Below are 22,001 nucleotides of genomic sequence, written 5' to 3'. Positions count from 1 at the left end.
TTCAACGGTAGATGCATATATAGTGAATAATTTTATCTTTATTTAAAATCTCTATCAACTTACATAAACTTCAGAAGCTAGAGTAAATCTCCAAAATGGTCCCTCAGATTGAGCCCGTGCACCAATGTTACCCCTGACTTTCAAAATGCTCTATTTACACCCTTCAGATTGAGCTCCGTATAAAATCCTGGTCCCTCCACCCAATTCCGACGTGACTCAGCAGCCGGAGCACTGAGCTGGCGGTTTATGGTCCACGTAGGCAGCCTTTAACGGCTAGCTGATGTGGAGTATCAATCAAAGAATCCCCGAATTCCCCGAATTAGTCCCTGGTAGCAATTAGAAACCCTAAATTTGTTCTTTCCTCTTCCTCTGTGAATTAGTTCATCGTCCAGGTCAAGCTCTTCGGCTTCTACCCTGTGCTGGGTCTGAATGTTGTTCGATTTCCCTTTTTCTCTGTGAATTATTTCTTCGTCCTCTCCCGCCATAAGTGACAGTCACGCTTCTCGAAGGTCGAATTGCTCATCTGCAACCGAAAACTGGAAGGGGAACAATGTGCGTAGCCGGCGTTTAGCAGTTCCAGAGTGATGTGGTTGTGGGTGCAGGCCTGTCCTTCGGTGGTCAGGGATGGAGAGTCATCCTAATAAGCCGTTCTTCGGGTGTCCAAATTATAACGTGAGTGCATTTACTCGCTGAAATTTCTAGTGTTGGTTAGTTGAGGTAGTTGTTTGATAAGGTTGATGCATATTTGCAAACCAGTGGAAAGAATTGGTGTGGGTTATTTGTTTAGGCAGATTCTGTACAGGATGAGGTGCCGCTGAAGTCTGATGAAGATGATGAGCATGGTGGGATGAAGATGAACATTGCATGGAAGGTGGGCAAACTAGAAGCAGATCTGAGAAATGTAAAATTGATGGTCCAAGTACTTAGTTTAGGGGTATTCGTGTTATTTGTGTTTGTGTTGATGTTACTGTTAAAGGTTTGATTAGGCTCAGAACTGAAATCCAGAACCAGTGTAATCCAATTTATGAACAATGTAATTGACATTAGATTGTTTTTGATATATTGAATGAGTACTTGGTCTTGTTTTTGTAAACATAATTGAACACTCAATTATCTTATGGATAAGCAAGAATAGCGAAAGCTTACATAAGGCATAATTCATAACTGAATGACAATAACACTAGTTCATATAAAATTCTGCAATAATGCATTGATCACAATAACAAGCAAAAAAATACTGAGCATTGTTACAGCTAGATTCCAGCAACTTAGTTAGTATTTAGAAGTTGCAGAGGTGTCTATGAGTCACAATCACTATGACCAAACAAAAAAGACAAAGATAATTGTTTCACAAAATATCACAAACTATCAGAATTTCAACCTAAAGCTATGAACATAATCACTTTTTTCTTAGTGGTTTGAACCCTGGGGTGGGCACAAACTTGAGGAAGTTGGCCAGTCGTGCTGCAGTTGCCTCACTAGCTCCCTCCATTGGATTGAATGATGCAGGGGCAGTTGGAGTAGGTGAACTTCTTTTAAGTGGCAGTTTCCCAAGTCTTGTAGGTGTATTCCTCTTTTGTTCATGCTCCTGCAATGCAGACAGTAATAAGGCCTAGAAAATAAGATGGTTGTCAAATAATAAAAACACATTACATGAAGCATTATTAAACAAAATACCTTTTGGGAGTTTTCGGCTTCAGAGTATGAGGGTTGAGACAAATCAATCTCAACCTGCTAGACATCCACTTCCACAAGAGTGGCAGGAGCAGGGGCAGATGCAGTAGCAGACGTTGTTGCAGTTCCAGAGCCTGTAGCAGTAGCAGAGGCACTTGCAGTTTGAGGTGCATTAGAAGTAGATGTTGTAGCTGACGCAGAGGCAGTTGCAGTGACATTCTGAGCAGCAGCCTTGGTTTCTGGGTGTTCTTGGCCTTCTTTTTAAGTTTTTGTTCAATCAGCACCTTAACAAATGCTTTAACCCCTTCCTCCCTAGGTCGACTCACATTAGTAGTAGGATTCTTTTCATCATTTGGCCTAGCACCATCGTGTGGGGCAGTTGCAACATTTTCCTTAGCTTGCGTCCCAAGGTCCCTTACTTGATCATCAATGTATACCATAACCTCCTTCCCTTCTATTAGTTCAGGTGACGAAACCTCATGTTCAATGTAGATATCAACAAGAACCGCATTCTATGAACCCATCTCACACATCTCTCTTAGGTCTGCATCACTGTTTAACTTCCTCAATCCCTCCCCTATGCTCTTTCCAGGTACAAGCCACCAAACTTCCTTCATTCTATCATAACCTAGATCCTTATAATAGTTTCTCAGGTAAAATACATCCAGCCTATCCACCTCAACATCACCAAGGCAGTTTCTGTTGTCCAGACAGTAACCAATCTTTCCATCCACACCATTTTCAAAACTTCCTCTAGTACTTCATCCACCTGCGATATAAGTAAACAAATAAATTAAACACATGCAACACTAACTTCTGACCATAAGTAGAGAACCGTATCATTAGAGGAAGCAGCCCTTCTTGGATACATAAAAAAAACAGAGCAACCCAAACCCCATGCTAACATCGTAACCACAAAAAATCTAACAACATAGAAATCTAAACAAAACACCAAACGAAGATGAAATCTCCTTCATCAACACATCACGTGAAGAGCCATCAATGAAAACACAAAAAGAAAAAATTTAAACTTCAACTACACACTGTATTTCTAACCTTGTTGTAGCTGACGATGACGATACCCTCTGCTTCAACAACTTCGTACCTGTAGTGTCCTTCCTTCGCCTTCCAATGAACTCAGTCAAGCACTAAGCAGAAGGTGCCCTAATGTCACAGCATTCTCTGGACGAAACAGAGAAGAAAAGTTTGAAGAGAAGTAGGAGAAAGACTAACGAGTGATCAACTCTCTCCCCAAGCAACCTTTCAATTCCCCTCCATTAGAAAACGACGTCGTCCTGATTCATTAACACCCTCCAAGCAAAACGGCATCATTTAAGGGTGTCTACGTGGACCATAAACCGCCAGCTCAGCGCTCCGGCTGCTGAGTCACGCCGGAATTGGGTGGAGGGACCAGGATTTCGCACGGAGCTCAATCTGAAGGGTGTAAATAGAGCATTTTGAAAGTCAGGAATAACATTGGTGCACGGGCTCAATCTAAGGGACCATTTTAGGGGGATTTACTCTCAGAAGCTATAGCATTAAAAACTACAATATATAGAGTAAACATATACTATTTCTTTACAATACATAAACCAAAACACTCAAAAGCTAACAACAAAAATCTCACTATATACACAAGTGTTATAAAATAAATAAATTAAAAAAAAGAATAAATATAAAATAAAAGGTATAAATAAATAATTCTAGTATTAATGTTTAGTAATATTATAATCTTAATAGAGATGACTAATATATATGAAAGATACAAATTTATTTATTGCATATATTAAAAAGAGAAAGATTAGTATTGACAATATAAATAGAGAAAATTATTGTTATTATTGATTATGTATATTCTGTCTCAACTACGCTACCCTATTTATATACATATAAGGGTCACCTTTTTCAAACTTAATTAATTGTAATCACTCTTAATATCCTAAGTAACATAAAGAAATGGGCATCCACCTCATATCCACCTCACACTTATCACAACACTCCCCTTAGATGACCATTTAAAATTATACATCGTTAAACCTTACTAAAGAAAAACTCAATGAAAAAAATTTTAGTGAAGGAAAAATAGTACAAAATCCTTTAGTGATGGAGATTGGCTCATTAAAAACCTTGTCAAGAAAAATTCAATGAAAAAAAACTTGACCAAGGGAAAAAGAGTACAATCTCCCCCTCTTATCGCCATCATCTAATATCTCAAAATCGGTGCATCCCAATTTGATGTATGAATTTTTCAAAGGATGATTTTGGGAGTGACTTTGTAAATAAATCTGCCAGATTATCACTTGAGCGGATTTGTTGAACATCAATTGTCCCTTGATTTTAAAGATCATAAGTGAAGAAGAATTTGGGAGAAATATGCTTTGTTCTATCACCTTTGATGTATCCACCTTTAAGTTGAGCAATGCATACTGTATTATCTTCAAATAGGACAGTTGGAGCTATCTTATGATCAATTAGTCCACATGATGACAAAATATATTGGATCAAACTCCTGAGCCAAAAACACTCGCGAATTGCTTCATGAATCACTAGTATTTCGGCATGATTAGAGGATGCTGCCGCTATCATCTGTTTCGTGGACTTCCATGATATAGCTGTACCACCATATGTGAATAGGTATCCTGTTTGAGATCTCCCTTTATATGGATCAGATAAGTATCCAGCATATGCATAGCCAACTAATTGTGACTTGGATTCATATGAATAAAACAAACCCATATCAACTGTTGCTTGAAGATATCGAAAGATTTGTTTGATTCTATTCCAATGCCTTCTGGTTGAAGAGGAACTATACATTGCTAGTAAATTCATGGCAAATGATATATCAGGTCATGTATTATTAGCAAGATACATTAGCGCTCTAATGTCACTAAGATATGGTACTTCAGAACCAAGGATATCTTCATTTTTTTTCTTTAGGACGGAATTGATCATTTTTCACATCCAAAGACTTTACGATCATTGGGGTACTTAATGGATGTGACTTATCCATATAAAATCTCTTCAAGATCTTTTCTGTGTATGTTGTTTGATGAATGAAGATCTCATTTTTTGTATGCTCGATCTGCAGGTCGAGACAAAATTTAGTCTTTTCAATATTTTTTATCTCAAACTCTTCTTTTAGAGTTTTTATAATTATTGAAATTTCTTCAAGAGTTCCAATGATATTTAAATCATCAACGTACACATCAATTATAATGAATCCAGATGCAGATTTCTTTATGAAAATACATGGATAGATATTATCATTCTTGAATATGTTTTTGGCCAGATACTCAGTAAGACGATTATACCATATTCGTCTAAATTGCTTTAGACCATATAAAGATCTTTGTAATTTAACTGAGTATAACCCCTGCAAATATTCATTAGATTATTTAGACATCTTTAGTCCTTCAAGGACTTTCATATAGATATCACGATCTAATGATCCGTATAAATAGGTTGTTACCACATTCATTAAATGCACGTGTAGTTTATGATATGCGGATAAACTGACCAAATAACACAATGTTATTGCATTCACTACAAGGAAATATGTTTCTTCATAATCTATACCAAACCTTTGTGAAAAACCTTGTGCCACTAGTCGAGTTTTGTAGGGTACAATTTCATTTTTCTCATTTTGTTTTCTCACAAATACCCATCTGTATCCAACAAGTTTTACATCTTCTGGTGTACGGACTATAGGTCTAAAGACTTCACATTTTGCAAGTGAGTCTAACTCAGCCTTCATAGCTTCTTTCCATTTTGGCCAATCATTCTTTTGTTGACATTCTTCGACTATTCTTGGCTCAAGATCCTTACTTTCATGTGTGATATTTAATGCCACATTATATGCAAATATTTCATTGACAATTGTCTTATTTCGGTCCTATTTTTCCTCCTATAAAAACATAATTTATCGAGATCTGATCATTTTTAAAATTTTCAGGCACCTGAATGTCTTCTGACGTTAAAATTATATTAGAATTTTGGACAACTACAGGTGTTTTTACTATGTCTTTTTCAACAGGAATAGCATTTATCTCTTTTCTTTTTCAAGAATTTTTGTCTTTGGAACTGACAGGTCTTCTACGCTTCTGGCATGAATTTGTTTCGGTGGCTATTTGTCCGATTGGAATATCAATTCGAATTAGAGCATTTTCAGCTGGTATATACGATTTAGTTATCCTTTTCATATCAAAAAATGCATCAGGCAATTTATTTGCTATTCTTTGCAAATGTATAATCTTTTGAACTTCTAGTTCATATTGCGCTGATCGATGATCTAAATGCATTAAGGATGATGCATTCCAATTAAGTTTCTTTTTAGGAAGCTTATTCTCTCCCCTTAATATTGGAAATTTTAATTTATCAAAATGACAGTCTGCAAATCGGGCTTTAAATATATCTCTAGCTTGTATCTCAAGATACCTCACTATAAAGGAAGAATCCTATCCAACATATATCCCCAATTTTCTTTGGAGTGCCATTTTGGTGCGATTAGGTGGTTCAATGGGAACATATATCGCACACCCGAATATTCTTAAATGGAAAACATTTAGTTGCTGGCCAAAAGCTAATTGCATAGGAGAGAACCGATGGTAACTTGTTGGCTTCAAACGAATAAGTGCTGCGGCATGTAAAATAGCATGCCCCCAAGCCGATGTTGGAAGATTTGTTCTCATAAGTAAGGGTCTAGCAATTAATTGGAGGCATTTAATAAGTGATTTTGCTAACTCATTTTGTGTGTGAACATGAGCTATTGGATGTTCAGCGCTTATTCCGTTAGCCATACAATAAGCATCAAAGGCCTGGGAAGTAAATTCACCAGCATTATGAAGACGAATTGCTTTGATTGGATTTTCTAGAAACCGTTCTTTTAATCAAATAATTTGAGCAAGTAATCTCGCAAACGCCATGTTGTGAGAAGACAATAAGCACACATGTGACCATCTCGAAGATACGTCTATTATGACCATAAAATATCTAAAAGATCCATATGGTGGATTAATAGGTCCACATATCGACTTGAATCCTTTCTAGGAATTCAGGAGACTCAAATCCAATCTTTAATGGTAATAGCCTTAAAATTAGCTTTCCTTGAGAACATGCAGCACAACAAAATTCACTAGATTTAAGAATCTTCTGTTTTTTAGTGAATGTCCATAGGAGTTTTCAATAATTCTCTGCATCATGTTTGTTCCTGGATGACCCAATCGATCATGACAAGTTATGAATTCATTTGGGTTAGTAAACTTCTTGTTTATAATGGCATGTGATTCAATTGCACTAATTTTGGTATAATATAACCCAGATGAAAGTGAGGGTAACTTTTCTAATATAACCTTTTTATTTGAATCATGAGTTGTGATATATAAGTACTCATGATTTCCCTCATTCATTGTTTCAATATGATATCTATTTCGGCGAATATCTTTGAAACTTAACAAGTTCCTTAGAGACTTGGTAGATAATAGTGCATTATTTATTATGAATTTTATTCCTCCAGAAAACAAAATTATAACTCTTCTGGAACCTTCTATCATATTTCCTGAGCCAATAATAGTATTAACATAGTATTCTTTTAGTACAAGATGAATAAAATATATATCATTTTTAAGAATGGTGTTTGCACTATCCATAAGGCAAACATCTTTACTATATGTCCTTGCCATTTTCTTCAAAGACAAATAATAATAAAATGAGTAGAAATATTTGCACAGTAAAATTATTTTCTTGACTGAAAATATTTTTTTTAAGAAGTATAGTATATACTAAAAATTTTATTATTATCTTGGCACATTCAGTAATTTTAGAATTCATAAAGATTTTATTATTATTTATATATATCGTACTTGAAATTCAAATGCATAGAAAATAAAACTTAACAAAAAATTTTACATGATTTATTTACATGAATACTTAACAAACCCACATATTAAACTATTTCATCATTGATCAAATGACCAATATTACCTTCAGGATCCTCAAAGAAATCAGATACAACATAATGAGTGGTGTAATTTTTAGCATCATTTGAAACAAAATTCGTTTCCTTTCCTTTGTCGCCCTTTTTCAAAGATACTTCATAAAGATTGACTAGGTGCCTTGAGGTACGACAGGTTCGTGACCAATGGCCCTTTCCACCACAACGGAAATATTTATCCTCTGTTGATTTATTTTGTCCATTGTTTCTTTCTTTATCCCACTTCTGATGAGATCTTTTCTTGTGAACATAATTTTTCTTCCTTCTATAATTTTTTGTTACCAAAACATTGCCATTTACCTCTTTTGTGGTAATGATTTGCTGTATTTGCTTCAGGAAATGGGGCGGCGTCAGCTATGCGCACTTCATGATTTTTTAAGAGCAACTCATTCTTGCGTTCAGCAACAAGAAGGCAAGAAATTAATTCAAAATATTTTTTAAATCCTTTTTCTTGATATTGCTGCTGCAGGAGGATATTCGAGACATAGAAAGTTGAGAAAGTTTTCTCTAACATATCATTATCAGTAATCTTTTTCCCACATAATTTCATTCATGAGGTGATTCGAAACATTGTTGAATTGTATTCATTTATGGATTTAAAATCTTGGAGACGTAAATGCGTCCACTCATATCAGACTTGAGGAAGTATCACCGTCTTTTGATGGTTATACCTTTTTTCAAGGTCTTTTCACAAATCTACAGGATCTTTTAATGTGAGATATTCATTTTTCAATCCTTCATCAAGATGACGACGAAGAAATATCATGTCTTTGGATTTATCCTTTTGGGATGCATTATTTTCTGCCTTAATGGTATCTCCAAGATCCATTGAATTAAGATGGATTTCAGCATCTAGTATCCATGATAAGCAGTTGTTTCTAGATATATCAAGAGCATTAAATTTAAGATGAGAGAGGTTCGACATAATAAAAATTTGTTACTTAAGTTTTCCTAAAAATTTGATTAGAGTCTCGTGCTGATGACGTGTTTTAAAATAAATAAATAAGAAAGATGAATAAATATAAAATAAAAGGTATACATAGATAACTCTAGTATTAGTGTTTACTAATATTATAATCTTAATAGAGATGACTAATATATATGAAAGATACGAATTTATTTGTTGTATATATAAAAAAGAGAGAGATTATTATTGACAATATAAAGAGAGAGAATTATTGTTATTATTGATTGTATGTATTCTGTTTCAACTACGCTATCCTATTATATATATATATATATATATATATATATATATATATATATATATATATATATATAAGGGGTCACCTTTTCAAATTTAATTAATTGTAATCTCTCTTGATATCTTGAGTAACATAAAAAAATGGACATCCACCTAACACTTATCACAACAACAAGTAGAATTCGCCCAACAAATAAAAAATTTATTTGCAGCCTTTGCATTACCCTACTTAATCATTCATAAACTTATATAATTATCGATATAGTCTTATGTCTCCCAAAGAAAAGATCCAAAAGCAACAGCTTCTAATACCAGTTTCTTGAGAGTTGAGAATGAGGTCAAAGTAACATCATCACTCTCAATTTACTGTTAAAAACAAGTTGAAAGGTATTTAATTACTGACAACAGGATAAAAAATAAAAAAATCTCATAATTAACAAATAAAAAATAACAAATAAAATTAAATCAGAAATTAAATTTCATTATTTAAAATTTAAATTCTATTGAATTTTGATTTTATTTCAACAAGTAACAACTTTTTTAATTTGACCAATAAAAATATAATCAAATCTCTAAAATAAGAAAAACCAAAATAAATAAACGTAATGTATTTAAAATAATTCACTGAAAAGAGAGAAGTTAGTGACGCCAAGAAAAGGAGAGTGAAGCGTTATGCAGTGAAGAGAAGAAAGTGAGAAGTGAGGAGTAATGGTGCGATTGAACAAGAGGATAGTGAAGCGTTGCGCCGAGAAAAGAAGAAATCGTGCGATTAAAGAAAAGAAGAGGAATGACGTGATGAAAAAATTGGGTTGGTTCTATTTTAGCGCGTTGTGTATTTATTGTATTCGTATCCGTATGCACTATTTTACTTTATTTGTATATAATGACTAAAATTAGTGGTTGAAATTAATATACAAATAATATTTTTTTATTGTTTTAGTAATTAATCAATTTAAAACAATGAATTAACAAAATCAAAATTTTTTTAAAAAAAATATATGTTCTATACATAAATATATTACTTTATTATAAAGTAATGTTATATGATGAAGTTTTTTTTAATCAAATTCAATCAAATTAATTTAATAATTTATTAATATAATAAAAATTATTTAGATAAATATGTATATGAATTAATGTTTTAAATAAGATAAAAGTTAAAATATATTAAATGTTTATTAAAATATAATAAAATTTGATTGTGAATTTAATTCTAAAAATTTTTAATTACCTAAAATTTTTGTTTATTATATTCAATTCGATCTTAGTTAAACTTAGAAGAATGTTTGAACTTCTGAAATTTTAGATTCAATGACCAAATGTTAGTTTGAATTGGCTTATTTGAGGGCAAAACACTACAATAAGCCAACATCAATCCAAATTTACCTATATGAGCCAAACTGAAAATCGATACAGCAATGAGCCATATCATATTTTTATGTAATTCGAACTAGGGTAGTTCGAACTTCATTCTCAAATAATTCGAACCAGACCAGTTCGAATTTCGAAGAAAAAATTGAATGTAAATCGAACCAGACTGGTTCGAACTACCTATGCAAGTAATTCGAACCACTCCAGTTCGAATTAGGGGGAAATGTGTTCTTCATGTAATTCGAACCACCCTGGTTCGAATTACGCTTAAGCAAGGTTGGTAGTAATTCGAACCACCCTGGTTCGAATTACTAGGGAATTGGCTATATAAGGAGTTCGAATCAGGCTCATTCGAACCATTCTCACCTTCCCCTGCCCCACCAAATCTCAGAGAAAACGACCCAGATTCTGTGCGCGAAAGACCTGAACGCAATATTCTGCTCATGGAAGACGATCCGGCGCGGTTATATCGCTTGGACGGAGTCGCCCATATAGCTGGGGTCATCAACGAAGAGGTTAGTACGGAAATAACTTTGTTTTACCGGTACATGTGAGTTTGTGGTTTGGCATGCGAGTAAGATATTGGTTTAGTTGGTGGTTTATTTTAGTGGTTTATGTTAGTGATTTCTGTAAATGGTTTATGTTAGTGGTTTTTGTAAGTGATTTATGTTGGTGGTTTATCTTAGTAGTTTATCTTAGTGGTTTATCTTAGTGGTTTAGGTATGTGGTTTATGTTAGCGGTTTACGTTAACGGTTTACGTTTGTGGTTTTTGTTAGCGGTTTATGTTGGTGGTTTATGTTAGCGGTTTATCTTAGTGGTTTATGTTAGTGGTTTATGTTAGTGGTTTATGTTAGTGGTTTATGTTAGTGGTTTATGTATGTGGTTTATGTATGTGGTTTATGTAAGCGGTTTACGTTAACGGTTTACGTTAGTGGTTTTTGTTAGTGGTTTATGTTGGTGGTTTATCTTAGTGGTTTATGTTAGTGTTTTATGTTAGTGGATTATGTTACTGGTTTATGTATGTGGTTTATGTAAGCGGTTTACGTTAACGGTTTACGTTAAGGGTTTCTAGTAGTGGTTTATGTAGGCAGTTTAGTTGTGGTTTTATAATGTTAGATCTTTCATGTCAGTAGCCTATGGGGGTTTCTAATTTAAGTTTCTTATGCAAATTGTTCTCGTTCTTGGTATTTTTAAGCGTCTATACATAGTAAGATTTTTTGGTTTATCAATTATCGTGTTGGTTATGTTTGTCACCGGTAATTAAGCTGGTTCTAAGAATGCGGCTCATTTCTTCCGCAGCCTCAGCGATGCATCAGGAGCATGCGGCGGCAGCAGGGCATGGTCCTGGATGACAGATACGTTCCGTACCTGCAGATGGCTGGTCTTTACCATCTTGCAAGGTTGAACGATAGATGGTTCCGGTTGGACGAGGCCCTTGTGAGTGTGTTTGTTGAGCGATGGCGTCCGGAGACTCACACGTTTCACATGCTGTTCGGAGAGTGCACTATCACACTGCAGGACGTGGCATACCAGCTGGGTTTGCCAGTGGACGGGCATTACGTCAGCGGCTGCCTATCAGAGTTCCATATATACATCGAGGGTGGCCGTCCAGCCTGGGTTTGGTTCGAGGAGTTGTTTGGAGTGGTACCTCCTCCTAGCCAGGTTCAGAAGTACGCGGTCAACTGCAGCTGGTTTCAGGAGACGTTTGGTGAGTGCCCGGAGGGAGCTGATGAGGATACGGTGCGTCGTTATGCCCGTGCGTACATCATGATGTTGTTGGGCACGCAGCTTTTTGCGGACAAGTCGGGTAACCGCGTTCACATCAGATGGCTTCCGTTTGTAGCTAGGCTGGAGGAGATGGGGAGCTACAGCTGGGGTTCTGCAGCACTGGCATGGTTGTACCGGTGCATGTGCCGTGTGGCGAACAGAAATGTTATCAAGCTAGCAGGCCCACTTCAGCTACTTCAGTCATGGATTTTCTGGCGATTTCCTCGGTTTAGGCCTGCAGGATTTGAGACGTTTAGCTGGCCACTGGCCTCGAGGTACTTCCCTAATCTTTGTCTATTTCAATTTACTATTGGATACCCTAAGCACACATATAAGTAGCGGTAACACATGTGCATGTTGCAGGTGGTCAGGTTACATCCCTTCCAGTAGCGAGAAGGGCCCTAGAGTTCAGACTTGGAGGCTATGGATAGACCGGTTGCAGGATAGAGAGGTCAGTATGTAACTTAATAAGTTTTTTTCTTTAACCACAATTTACGAGTTGGCATCACGAGTTGCCCTGACATTGTATCGTTCTGCGTGCAGTTTATCTGGATGCCGTATAGTAGCCCTGACGTACTTCAGGTCCTGCATCCCGAGGTTTTGGAGCCTCGACATATGGTGTTGTGGCGGTCTGTTACATCGCTTATCTACTTTGCCGTCATAGAGTGGCATCAGGTAGACAGAGTTCTTCCCCAGTTTGGAGGGGTGCAGCCCCGTCCACAGGCCGCCCTGAACATCGACTTTCTGATGTCGAAGGACGGCAGAGGCGGCGATCGATGGTTCCCGTCCCATTTGCAGAAGTGGCATCAGTATTGGGAGGACCGTACGCAGAGCGTGCTGAGATTCGATGTTGTCGCTGACCCTGGTCCGTCGCATCTGTTCTTGGATTGGTGGAGGCAGCACGGGAAGAGGTTTTTGTCTCCGGATCCGCAGTTGGGCGATCCGAGAGCCGCTGCTATTCCTGTTGAGGCCTCACAGCGGGGAGCTGGGCAAGTACCTGAGATGGATCGGCCTGACGACGTGCCGGATAGGAGGCGGGTTGATAGGAGAGCTCGCGTGGGCACACGTCGTAGCCAGCGTGACTGGGGTTGGCTTGAGCGTGCTATGGAGGCTGGCGAAGAGGCCGGCCCCGCTAGGGGTCGACGACGACATCATCCTGGCAGAGGTAGAGGGCGTGCTGCGGTTCATGCCGCTGCACCTGACCCTCAGGACGATGACGATGATCAGCATGGGCCTGAGGGCGGGGATGATGCAGGGGCGGCCTCAGTTGCTGGTGGTAGTACCCAGGATGGGGTTCACGGAGGTGAGTGGTATGGGTCCGGGATGGGTGACGGGGCTGAGCCTAGTGACGCTGGACTTGGGTCCGGTCCTTTTGGACATTACTTTGTTGGAGTACCCACCGACGACCAGCCTCAGCAGGACGGTACTCCATGGGTTATTCCCGGATCACAGTGGCAGGACTTCCTTGGGGCAGATACGCTCGATCCGGACTTCGGCAGTCCACGGTTTCTGGCGGAGATTTCGGCTATCATGCAGGAGGACGAGCCGGGCAGGAGGCGTCCTCAGACCCCTGCCACGCAGGCACCCTTAGATGTTGATCTGAACGAGCCTGCTACGACTCCTGTTGGTGACCAGTTTGCTTTGGGAGGTACCCCACATTCCGCTTACACCGCTGCATCACAGTCTATCGCCGGGCCGTCTGTCGCACCACTCCATTTTACGCCACCTGCTCAGCCTACCCCTCATGAGGACGCAGATGAGATAGAGGATGAGGAGCCGTTCATCCGCAGAGGTCAGAGGCCACGGGTTCCCCGTCGTTGTGGGACAGGCTCCCACTTGTTTAGATGATTTACATTTCATGTATTTTGGACGTTAGGGTTCACTCATGTATTTTAGATTATTTACTTTAGTTCTATTTTTCCTTGTTGTATGCTCATTTTATTGTACTTAAAAATCTGTTATTTACCTAGTGGATTAGTGACTATGTATCATCATTGAATCATACGAGACTATAGTTATCAACTTTTGCAGTCATGGGATTTCTAACCAAATTCAAATTCAGATGCAACTTTTTCATTACTAGAAGGTAAAAGGATAAACAGATAACACAAATTATCTTAAATAACAAGTAACATGAAAAATAAAATCAATAAACACTAACAATAACAAGATCGCTACTACTGGCCCCCCGTGTGAGACGGTCCTCCAAGCTGTGGGCAACTCCTGCGGGTGTGTCCGGGTTGGCGACAAAGGCCACACCTCTTTGGCCGGTTCGGATCTGCCTCGTCCATGTTCGTCCGTATCCTAGTGGATCTCGGACGACCCTCTCTTGCCCGCCTCTTGGCAGGGTCCGGGATCACGGTTGGCCCGTTGTAAGGTGGCCAGAATCCCTCCGGTATCGGCGGTGTGAATCCCATCTGGTACACACGGAACACTGAACTAATCTGATACACGCTGTGAACATAAGAGGACCAGGTAACCCGTGAGTAGGCGCAACATGCAAGTGCGTGCTGGCACGGGAAATGAAGTGCCTGGAAGTACCCGCAGTCACAGGTCCTGGAGGCAAGCGATACTCTGTAGGTACCCAATGAGAAAGAGCCCGTCGGGGTGGTCTCGGCTACGGTGAACTCGGAGTTATCCCGGTCATACAAAGTCACCGTGAAGCACCTCGAATTCTTCAAGTTGGCCTCTATACACTTCACCAAGTACTGACTGAATTGCTGTCCGGTTCCCATCTGGGCCTCAGCCTCTCTACCCTTGCGAACAAAGAGTTCCGCAAGCCTTCCATATGTTGCCTTCACCAAAGAGCAAACAGGGAGGTTTCTTACACCCTTTAGGATTGAGTTCACACACTCCGAGATATTCGTCGTCATGTGACCGAATCTCCGTCCGTCGTCACGATGCTGAGTCCATAAGGAATAATCAATCCGGTTCGCCCACTCACACATCGCCGGGTCTTCAGACCGAAGAATATCAAACCAGTAATCAAACTCAACCTCGGTCTTGGCATATGCGGCATTCACTAGAAGCCTACGTGCATCCTTGCCCTTGAAGGTAAGGGCAAAATTAGCCGCTACGTGTCGAATGCAGAATGCACGGTATGCAGATGGAGGTAACCAACCCCCGTCCGGAGCCTCAAGCGCAGCCTTTATGCCGTTATGCCTGTCCGATATAACCAGAAGACCGGGCTGCGGTGTCACGTGCTGTCTAAGGTGGGAGAGAAAGAATGACCAAGACTCTGCATTCTCACCTTCTACCAGTGCGAATGCAACGGGTAGAATGTTGGAGTTCCCGTCCTGTGCAATCGCGATGAGCAAAGTACCCCCGTACTTCCCATACAGATGGGTCCCATCAATGCTAACTAAAGGCTTGCAATGGCGAAATGCCTGGATGAGCGGTGGAAACGTCCAGAAAAGTCTGTGAAAAAAAGCTTGAGACTCGTCTACTTGTCCACTAACTCGAACGGGGCTCGTCCGTAGGATTGCAACAGTACCGGGCATCGTCATTTGGACTCCCAAAACCCACCTGGGGAGCTCGTTGTATGACTCATCCCAGTCACCATATACGAGGGCAATTGCCTTCTGCTTCGCCATCCAGACCCTCCTGTAAGTCGGCCTAAACCCGAAGTGTGCTGCCGTCGCATTTAGGAGCACCTTGATGCTGACGGATGCATCGGCCCTAACCATTGGCATAACGAACGCGGAAATCACATGATAATCCAAGCTCCTGTGGTCACTCGAGATGGAGGTCGCAAGACAAGTGTGAGGTCCATTGTACCGCTTCACCTCCCAAATGCCCTTGCGCTTCCGCAGGCTCAGTCGAATCAACCATGTGCACCCATTCCCAAACTCAGAACACTTGCCCACATAACGGCGATGATCAGACTCCACAACCTTGTACTGTACCCCTCGCCGGATGCTGTAAGTCTTCACACTTAATAGGGCCTCGTCTTTATCCTGAAACTGCTGACCAACCTGGAATTCTGTCAAACCAGCAGTCCCTTCAGCATCTCTAGCTCCGAATCCAACAGAGTGCCCTGATACACCCTCTTGCCTCATGGCATCTAGGTCCAAAGAGGAAAAATGTGGTGGATACTGCTGTGTGCCAGAACTAGAACCACCGACTACCAATGCAGCCTCAGTCGCTCCAACCTCGTCGCCGCTGTCATCCTCAATCATATCCGGCTCGACGTCGTCCTCCTCTACATCACCCAACACTCCGTCACCGACGCCAACCGGTGGAACTCCCTGTAAAGCGTTCGGCAGTATATCAACTGATCCTACCACATCGCCTACTCCATCATTCAGATCAACAGCAAAAGACGGGGAGGCGACTGCTTCGACCGCTGGCTCGTACACAGGGACGGACGAAGAAGCAACGGCAGGCCTTGAACTCGAACCGGCTGCCGCTGCTTCAGTGGTGGCATTCCGGTTCGAACCCCCTGAGCTGGATACCACATCAACCAACTTTGCCAACAACTCTGGTGTCCTAACCTCGGGAAACTGCCTCCGACATAGAAACATGACTTGCAGGTCCTCATCACTACCAATCGTGAAGCAATCATACTTCACCGTATCCTGCAAGACAGTGATTGGAATGCGATAGAAAAACTTCTTCACTCGCTTCGCACCTTCCAGACCGAGTTTCATCAGCACGGATCTAACAAGATCATCATAGCTCGTCGTTGGTTTCACCACGATACAGAGAGGATCCTTATCTGTGAACTTCACACCGGAGCGAGTTTTTCTCTTAATGGATCCTCTATGGTGAACCAAAACCCCAAAACTCTCCTCACTAGCCATATTACACCCTCTATGAGAGCAACTCACGTTTAGAACCATATATATACTGCACTGTCTACCACTAATTCGAACCGGACTGGTTCGAATTCAAATTGTGTAATTCGAACTAGCCTGGTTCGAATTACTTGATGCAGCTTCTCCCTATATAATTCGAACCAGTGTGGTTCGAATTATGTGATATGTTTTCTTCCCAAGTAATTCGAACCACCCTGGTTCGATTTACTTGAACAAATTTCCCTCTTCATAATTCGAACCACTCTGGTTCGAATTACTAATGAATTGAGTTCGAACCACACTGGTTCGAATTATATAAATATAGGGTTTGGCTCATTGCAGAAACGAATTTCAGTTTGGCTCATTTAAGTAATTTTCAACTTCCCATGGTTTATTCTGGTTTTTTGCCCCTTATTTGAGTGAGAAAAATATTTTTTATCAAAAATAAAATATTTGTATTAAATTTTAAATATATTTAGATACATCTTTTAAAAATATTTTTAAAAAAATAAATTATTTACTTTTTTTAAAGCCAATAATACTTTACTTTAAAATTTTTTTTTAATATTTTAAAATTTTTTTAAAAGAATCTATCTAATTATAAAATAATTTTTATTTATTTAAAAAAATTTTAAAAAATAAAAAAATAAGTACTTTTGAAAAAAGCCCATCTAAACCTGCCAAGTACAGTTTTCAAACGAACATTCTAGGAGTTTCACGCTTAGAACACTTCTGGCATTCTCTTTCTATCGTTACATCGTGTGAAATCTTTTGGCTTTTGTGGTGGTAGGCAAGAATTAAAAGGGTTTATCCCTAATCCACACTTTTCTGCTTCTTCTCTCTAAACAGTAAACACCGAGTTCTTTCTCTCTTTCTCTTTCTCTTTCTCTTTCACTTTCACTTATCCATGGCATCCACATTTGTCACTTTGCCAACCCCCTTCCTACACAGAACCACTTCATTCTCTTCCTCCAACAACACATTCCCAGGTACTTTATTTTCCTACACCTTCATTTATGCTTCCCAATTTCTTCATCTTACGCAATTTTGTTAACCCTATCTGCTGATTCTGCAGTTTTGAAAAGGCACTCTTTCAAAGTCAATGCACTAGTTTCCAACAAATGGGAACCAACTAAGGTTTTTGTTATATATATATACTTCGAAAGTTTAGTCATTTCCATCTGAGTTTTGGTGAAATTTATTCTATTTTCTTTTATTTTCTTTTACAGGTTGTGCCTCAGGCTGATAGAGTCCTTATTCGTTTGGAGGCACTACCAGATGTAAGCTTTAAACTTGCATTACAAACTTTTTTTTTTAACCTGTGACATTGTTTATTATTATCCAGTAAGAACATTCAAAACTAGGGTTCCAAAAAAATAAAGCCATCAGGCGGTGCAAGATTCAATTCATGAATTTACTCTCTGACAAGTGTTGAAGTTTATAGTTTCTACACTCTTTGATGCTAAAAGAGTGGGCAAGGACCAGCAGGGTGTTTCATCTTTGCTCTATGATATAGTATGCAAGTAAAGGACAGTACAGTATTTTTAGTTTTGTGATTTTGCCTGTTTTTGAAGGGGTTTTTATTTTTTATTCTCTTATTGTTGCTATAGTTTTTGCAAAGCCTGCACCTTTAATTGCTCACTTGATTGGGGGTCTTTATTTCCTGTTATTTGCCGAGACAGTCTTTGTATTCTTTTCCCCTTGTGCAAGTCTATCTTTTAGATAAATAATTAGTTAAATGACCTTTTCTTCTTGAAGCATTAATTTTGTATACTTCAATGATTGTTTGTTCAATATGTTGTTGGAATAACAATATAAAGGATGAGCAGTCTGAGTGCAAATTAGGGCTGTTTAATGTTTATTCAGCTGGAAGGATGTGACACAAAGCAATTTTAATAAAGACTATAACTAAGCTGCTAGGTTTCTGTTGAGTTTTAAATTAGTTAAATATCATTTTTTGCTACTGGTTTGCTATAAAGAATATATACTGCAATTAACAGGTATACAAGTGTAGGATACATTTTCCATGTTACATGTCTGATGTGTGACCATGTCTTTTTGGTATAGAAAACTGCTGGTGGAGTTTTGTTGCCCAAGTCCGCTGTTAAATTCGAGCGATATCTGATGGGAGAAGTAAGTAGAGATAGATGCATTTGGTGTTTTAGCTCCCTAAACATGATGACTGTAGAATTCTGTGTTCTAAATCAGACTTCTTTTTTCTTTTTGAATTTTTCTCTTTCAGATCCTCTCTGTTGGTGCTGAGGCAGGAGAAGAAGTAAAAGCTGGATCAAAGGTACATGATCAGTTGCTGTGAAAGAGATTATGTAGAATTGTAGATATCTAAAAGAGAAAATGAAATATCTCAATAAATTCTTGATATTTCATTTCAATAATTTTAGTACTAAATAAAAGTATCCTATTCCAATGATATAAGCTAAACACCCTTGATATTTCTTTATTCAGATAATAATTTGACTTAAAAGAACCCCAAATTTATTTAGTATTACTAATGATAATCTGAAAAAAAGGAAATATTGCCATAACTTACCTTGAATTAAATGTTATGGTTAAATGATTGTTGACTGTTTTCTGATTCGTTTTCATGTATGATTTTAGATATTCATATAATTTAATTTGCATAACTTATGACTGTAATAGGGCTCCGAGGTAACTTAGGGTATGCTTGAATTAGTGGTTTGCGGTGGAGCGAAATGGGACTCAATTGAATATAATAAGCTGTCATTGTTTGGATTGGTTATTTTATGATTGTGATAGAATAGATTCCATCAAGTATTCGAGTTCCTCCAGAAAACCTATATTTCATTTTTTTTTTTCAATTTGGTTGCCTTAGAGTAGAAGCCCATTTTATCCACAATAACGTGTGGAATAATATCTTTACTCTTATGGGGTCTATTCCACTCCTTTAAAGTTTAAACCCATTCTACTCCACTGTCTTACCTACCATAAATCCGAAACAGGCTAAAGAGCTGAATAGGAATATTGTTTATGACAAAAGTAGATCTGACTTCTATATTGTTGCTTTTTTCTCAGACAAGAATAATAGCAAAAGAAAGAAAAGAAGTGTTAGTTTAAACTTGTTAGGATTCTTCCAAATATAAACTAATTTTATTCTTTTGCAGGTTTTGTTTACTGACATGAATGCTTATGAGGTATGTGCCACATAAATATTTGCTCTTAAAATTATACATTAGTTGTCAGATGATGACTTAATTGCTTGTTTATATTTGACCTGTATGCTTAGAGCACAGATTTAGGTAGATCAGTCATGAGGGGTGCAAGTGCTATCTATTCTTGGGATAATTGACATAACTTCCTGTTTTCAGGAAAATGTTTTAAAATTGCACTTTATTATTAGGATAATGTTGTCAAATATATGATTAAACTGTGTTCTGGAAATTAGAGAACTGTATTTTCACTATCTTTATATAATTCTGATTTTTTTTTTTCACATTATTATAGAACTGTTATACAATGGTTTTTAATGTATGGTAGGTTCAATTGGGGGAATATAAATAAGGTGGGAATTTTTATGGATTAGCTTTGTAGGAATTTACACATCACACTTATCCATGAAGATTTCTATGCAATTTTTATTGCAAGTGAAACATGCCTTGGGTGATGATTTTTGTACACTGGACAGAACATCTTTGCCCATTTTATCCCGAAACGCTGTTCCAACGGCCCATATACATTTTGTTCGATAGAGTGTGTGTGTGCTCTGTCGGGATGGGTTGTTTCTCCCGGTTGTACGAATAGTCGAATCATATGTTTAGTGTATCATCTTGTGCCTGTTTCCAGTTATTATAAATTAGTGACACATTGTGGTTACTTCCTTTTGAGTTGGTGAGTAGTAGTGTACATAGTGCTTATTTGGGCGTCATTAAATCGATAAAAAAAAAATATTTTTTTCAAAAAAAAAAAGATCTTTTTTTATTTTTTAGTGTGTTTGGCAAATTTCTAATAGTAAAAGTAAAACACTAGAAAAATAAAAAATATCTTTTTTGAGAAGTTATAATTTATCTTTTTTTTAAAAGATTTTTTTTTCTTAAAAATAAAAAAGATGTTTTTCACATAATAAATGAACAAAAAAGTATTTTTATCTTATTTTATCCAAACATAATTGATAAACAAAGAGATCTTTTTACATGAGATATCTAAACATAAAATTACTTTTACTTTTATAAAAAATCTTTTTAAAAAAAATCATTAAAAAAGATCTTTTCTGAAAATGACGTCCAAACAAGCCCATAGGCTGCGTTTGCTTCTGAAAACGGGCCAGGACAGGACAAGACATTGAGAACAGGACAGGACAAGATACTGATGGACAGAGACACAAAATTTTGTGTTCTTGTATTCTGTTTGGTGATAAACTAGAACAAATTATGAAAATCCAATTTATTTTCATTTTTTTCATTCAAAAAATTTGAGATGAAAAATATAATAATAAAAAATATAATTATGAAAAATTAACAAGAATAATGAAAGAAAAATAAAAAATAAGTTGTTTTCCTTGTTAGTGTCTCGGTGTCTTTCCTGTTAGGATGGACACAAAATACACTAATTCAGTGTCTTTGGACACATTGTCTCTGTCTGTGTCTCTTCTATCAAACACAATTTTGTGTCTCTGTGTCCTGTCCCAGTGTTCTGTCTCCGTAAACAAACGCAGCTATAGTGATGCATCGATGAAACAAACTCATGCAGTTCAAATATGCGTAATTGCAATTTGTGGTAGTTGTTGGTTAGGTCTACAGGAAAATTGATAGCATTTCAATTGCATTTGTTGTCATCAATGGAATATTGGTTGGTCTAGTTATTAATAGAATATTGTTGGTTGGTGTAACTATCTGTCAGGTTGATTTGGGGACTGACGAAAAGCACTGCTTCTGTAAAGCAAGCGACCTGTTGGCCGTGGTTGAGTAGCTTACTACGAAGGAGCAACCTTCCGCCATAATATTTATGGGAAATGTATTGCCTAGAATGGTTTAACTTTTCAAATTCTTAGTTGTTAAATTTTGTTATTTATAATAATTTGCAGTGATTATTTGACTAGGGATATTTTTTGAGAGTAAAAATAAAAATTTTTAATAATGAATGCCTTTGGTGCCCGGTATAGGTTGGAGTTAACATTCTGTAATCTCTAGTCTCTATTCTTAGCGGTAATTTTACCTGTACGATATA

The 22,001-nt window shown here is 37.8% G+C and overlaps 2 protein-coding genes across 2 annotated transcripts; one reads left to right on the top strand and one right to left on the bottom strand.

Moving 5' to 3' along the window:
* Positions 1-14,183: 14,183 nt before the first annotated feature.
* On the bottom strand, positions 14,184-16,847 carry LOC148543993 (uncharacterized). The gene has a single exon (XM_088500428.1). It carries the CDS (start codon positions 16,845-16,847, stop codon positions 14,184-14,186), a length of 2,664 nt encoding a protein of 887 aa, XP_088356554.1.
* Positions 16,848-17,501: 654 nt separating this feature from the next.
* On the top strand, positions 17,502-21,933 carry LOC107618965 (10 kDa chaperonin 1, chloroplastic). The gene is made up of 7 exons (XM_016321161.3): positions 17,502-17,791; positions 17,878-17,939; positions 18,032-18,082; positions 18,870-18,935; positions 19,045-19,095; positions 19,943-19,972; positions 21,675-21,933. Exons 1-7 carry the CDS (start codon positions 17,710-17,712, stop codon positions 21,741-21,743), a joined length of 411 nt encoding a protein of 136 aa, XP_016176647.1. The 5' UTR covers positions 17,502-17,709; the 3' UTR covers positions 21,744-21,933.
* Positions 21,934-22,001: the final 68 nt, after the last annotated feature.

This window comes from Arachis ipaensis, chromosome B9 (assembly GCF_059453495.1).
Source record: "Arachis ipaensis isolate K30076 ecotype BB chromosome B9, ASM5945349v1, whole genome shotgun sequence".
NCBI lineage: Eukaryota > Viridiplantae > Streptophyta > Magnoliopsida > Fabales > Fabaceae > Arachis > Arachis ipaensis.
Note: the sequence above shows the minus strand (reverse complement) of the source record. Positions and strands in the feature narration are given on the sequence as shown.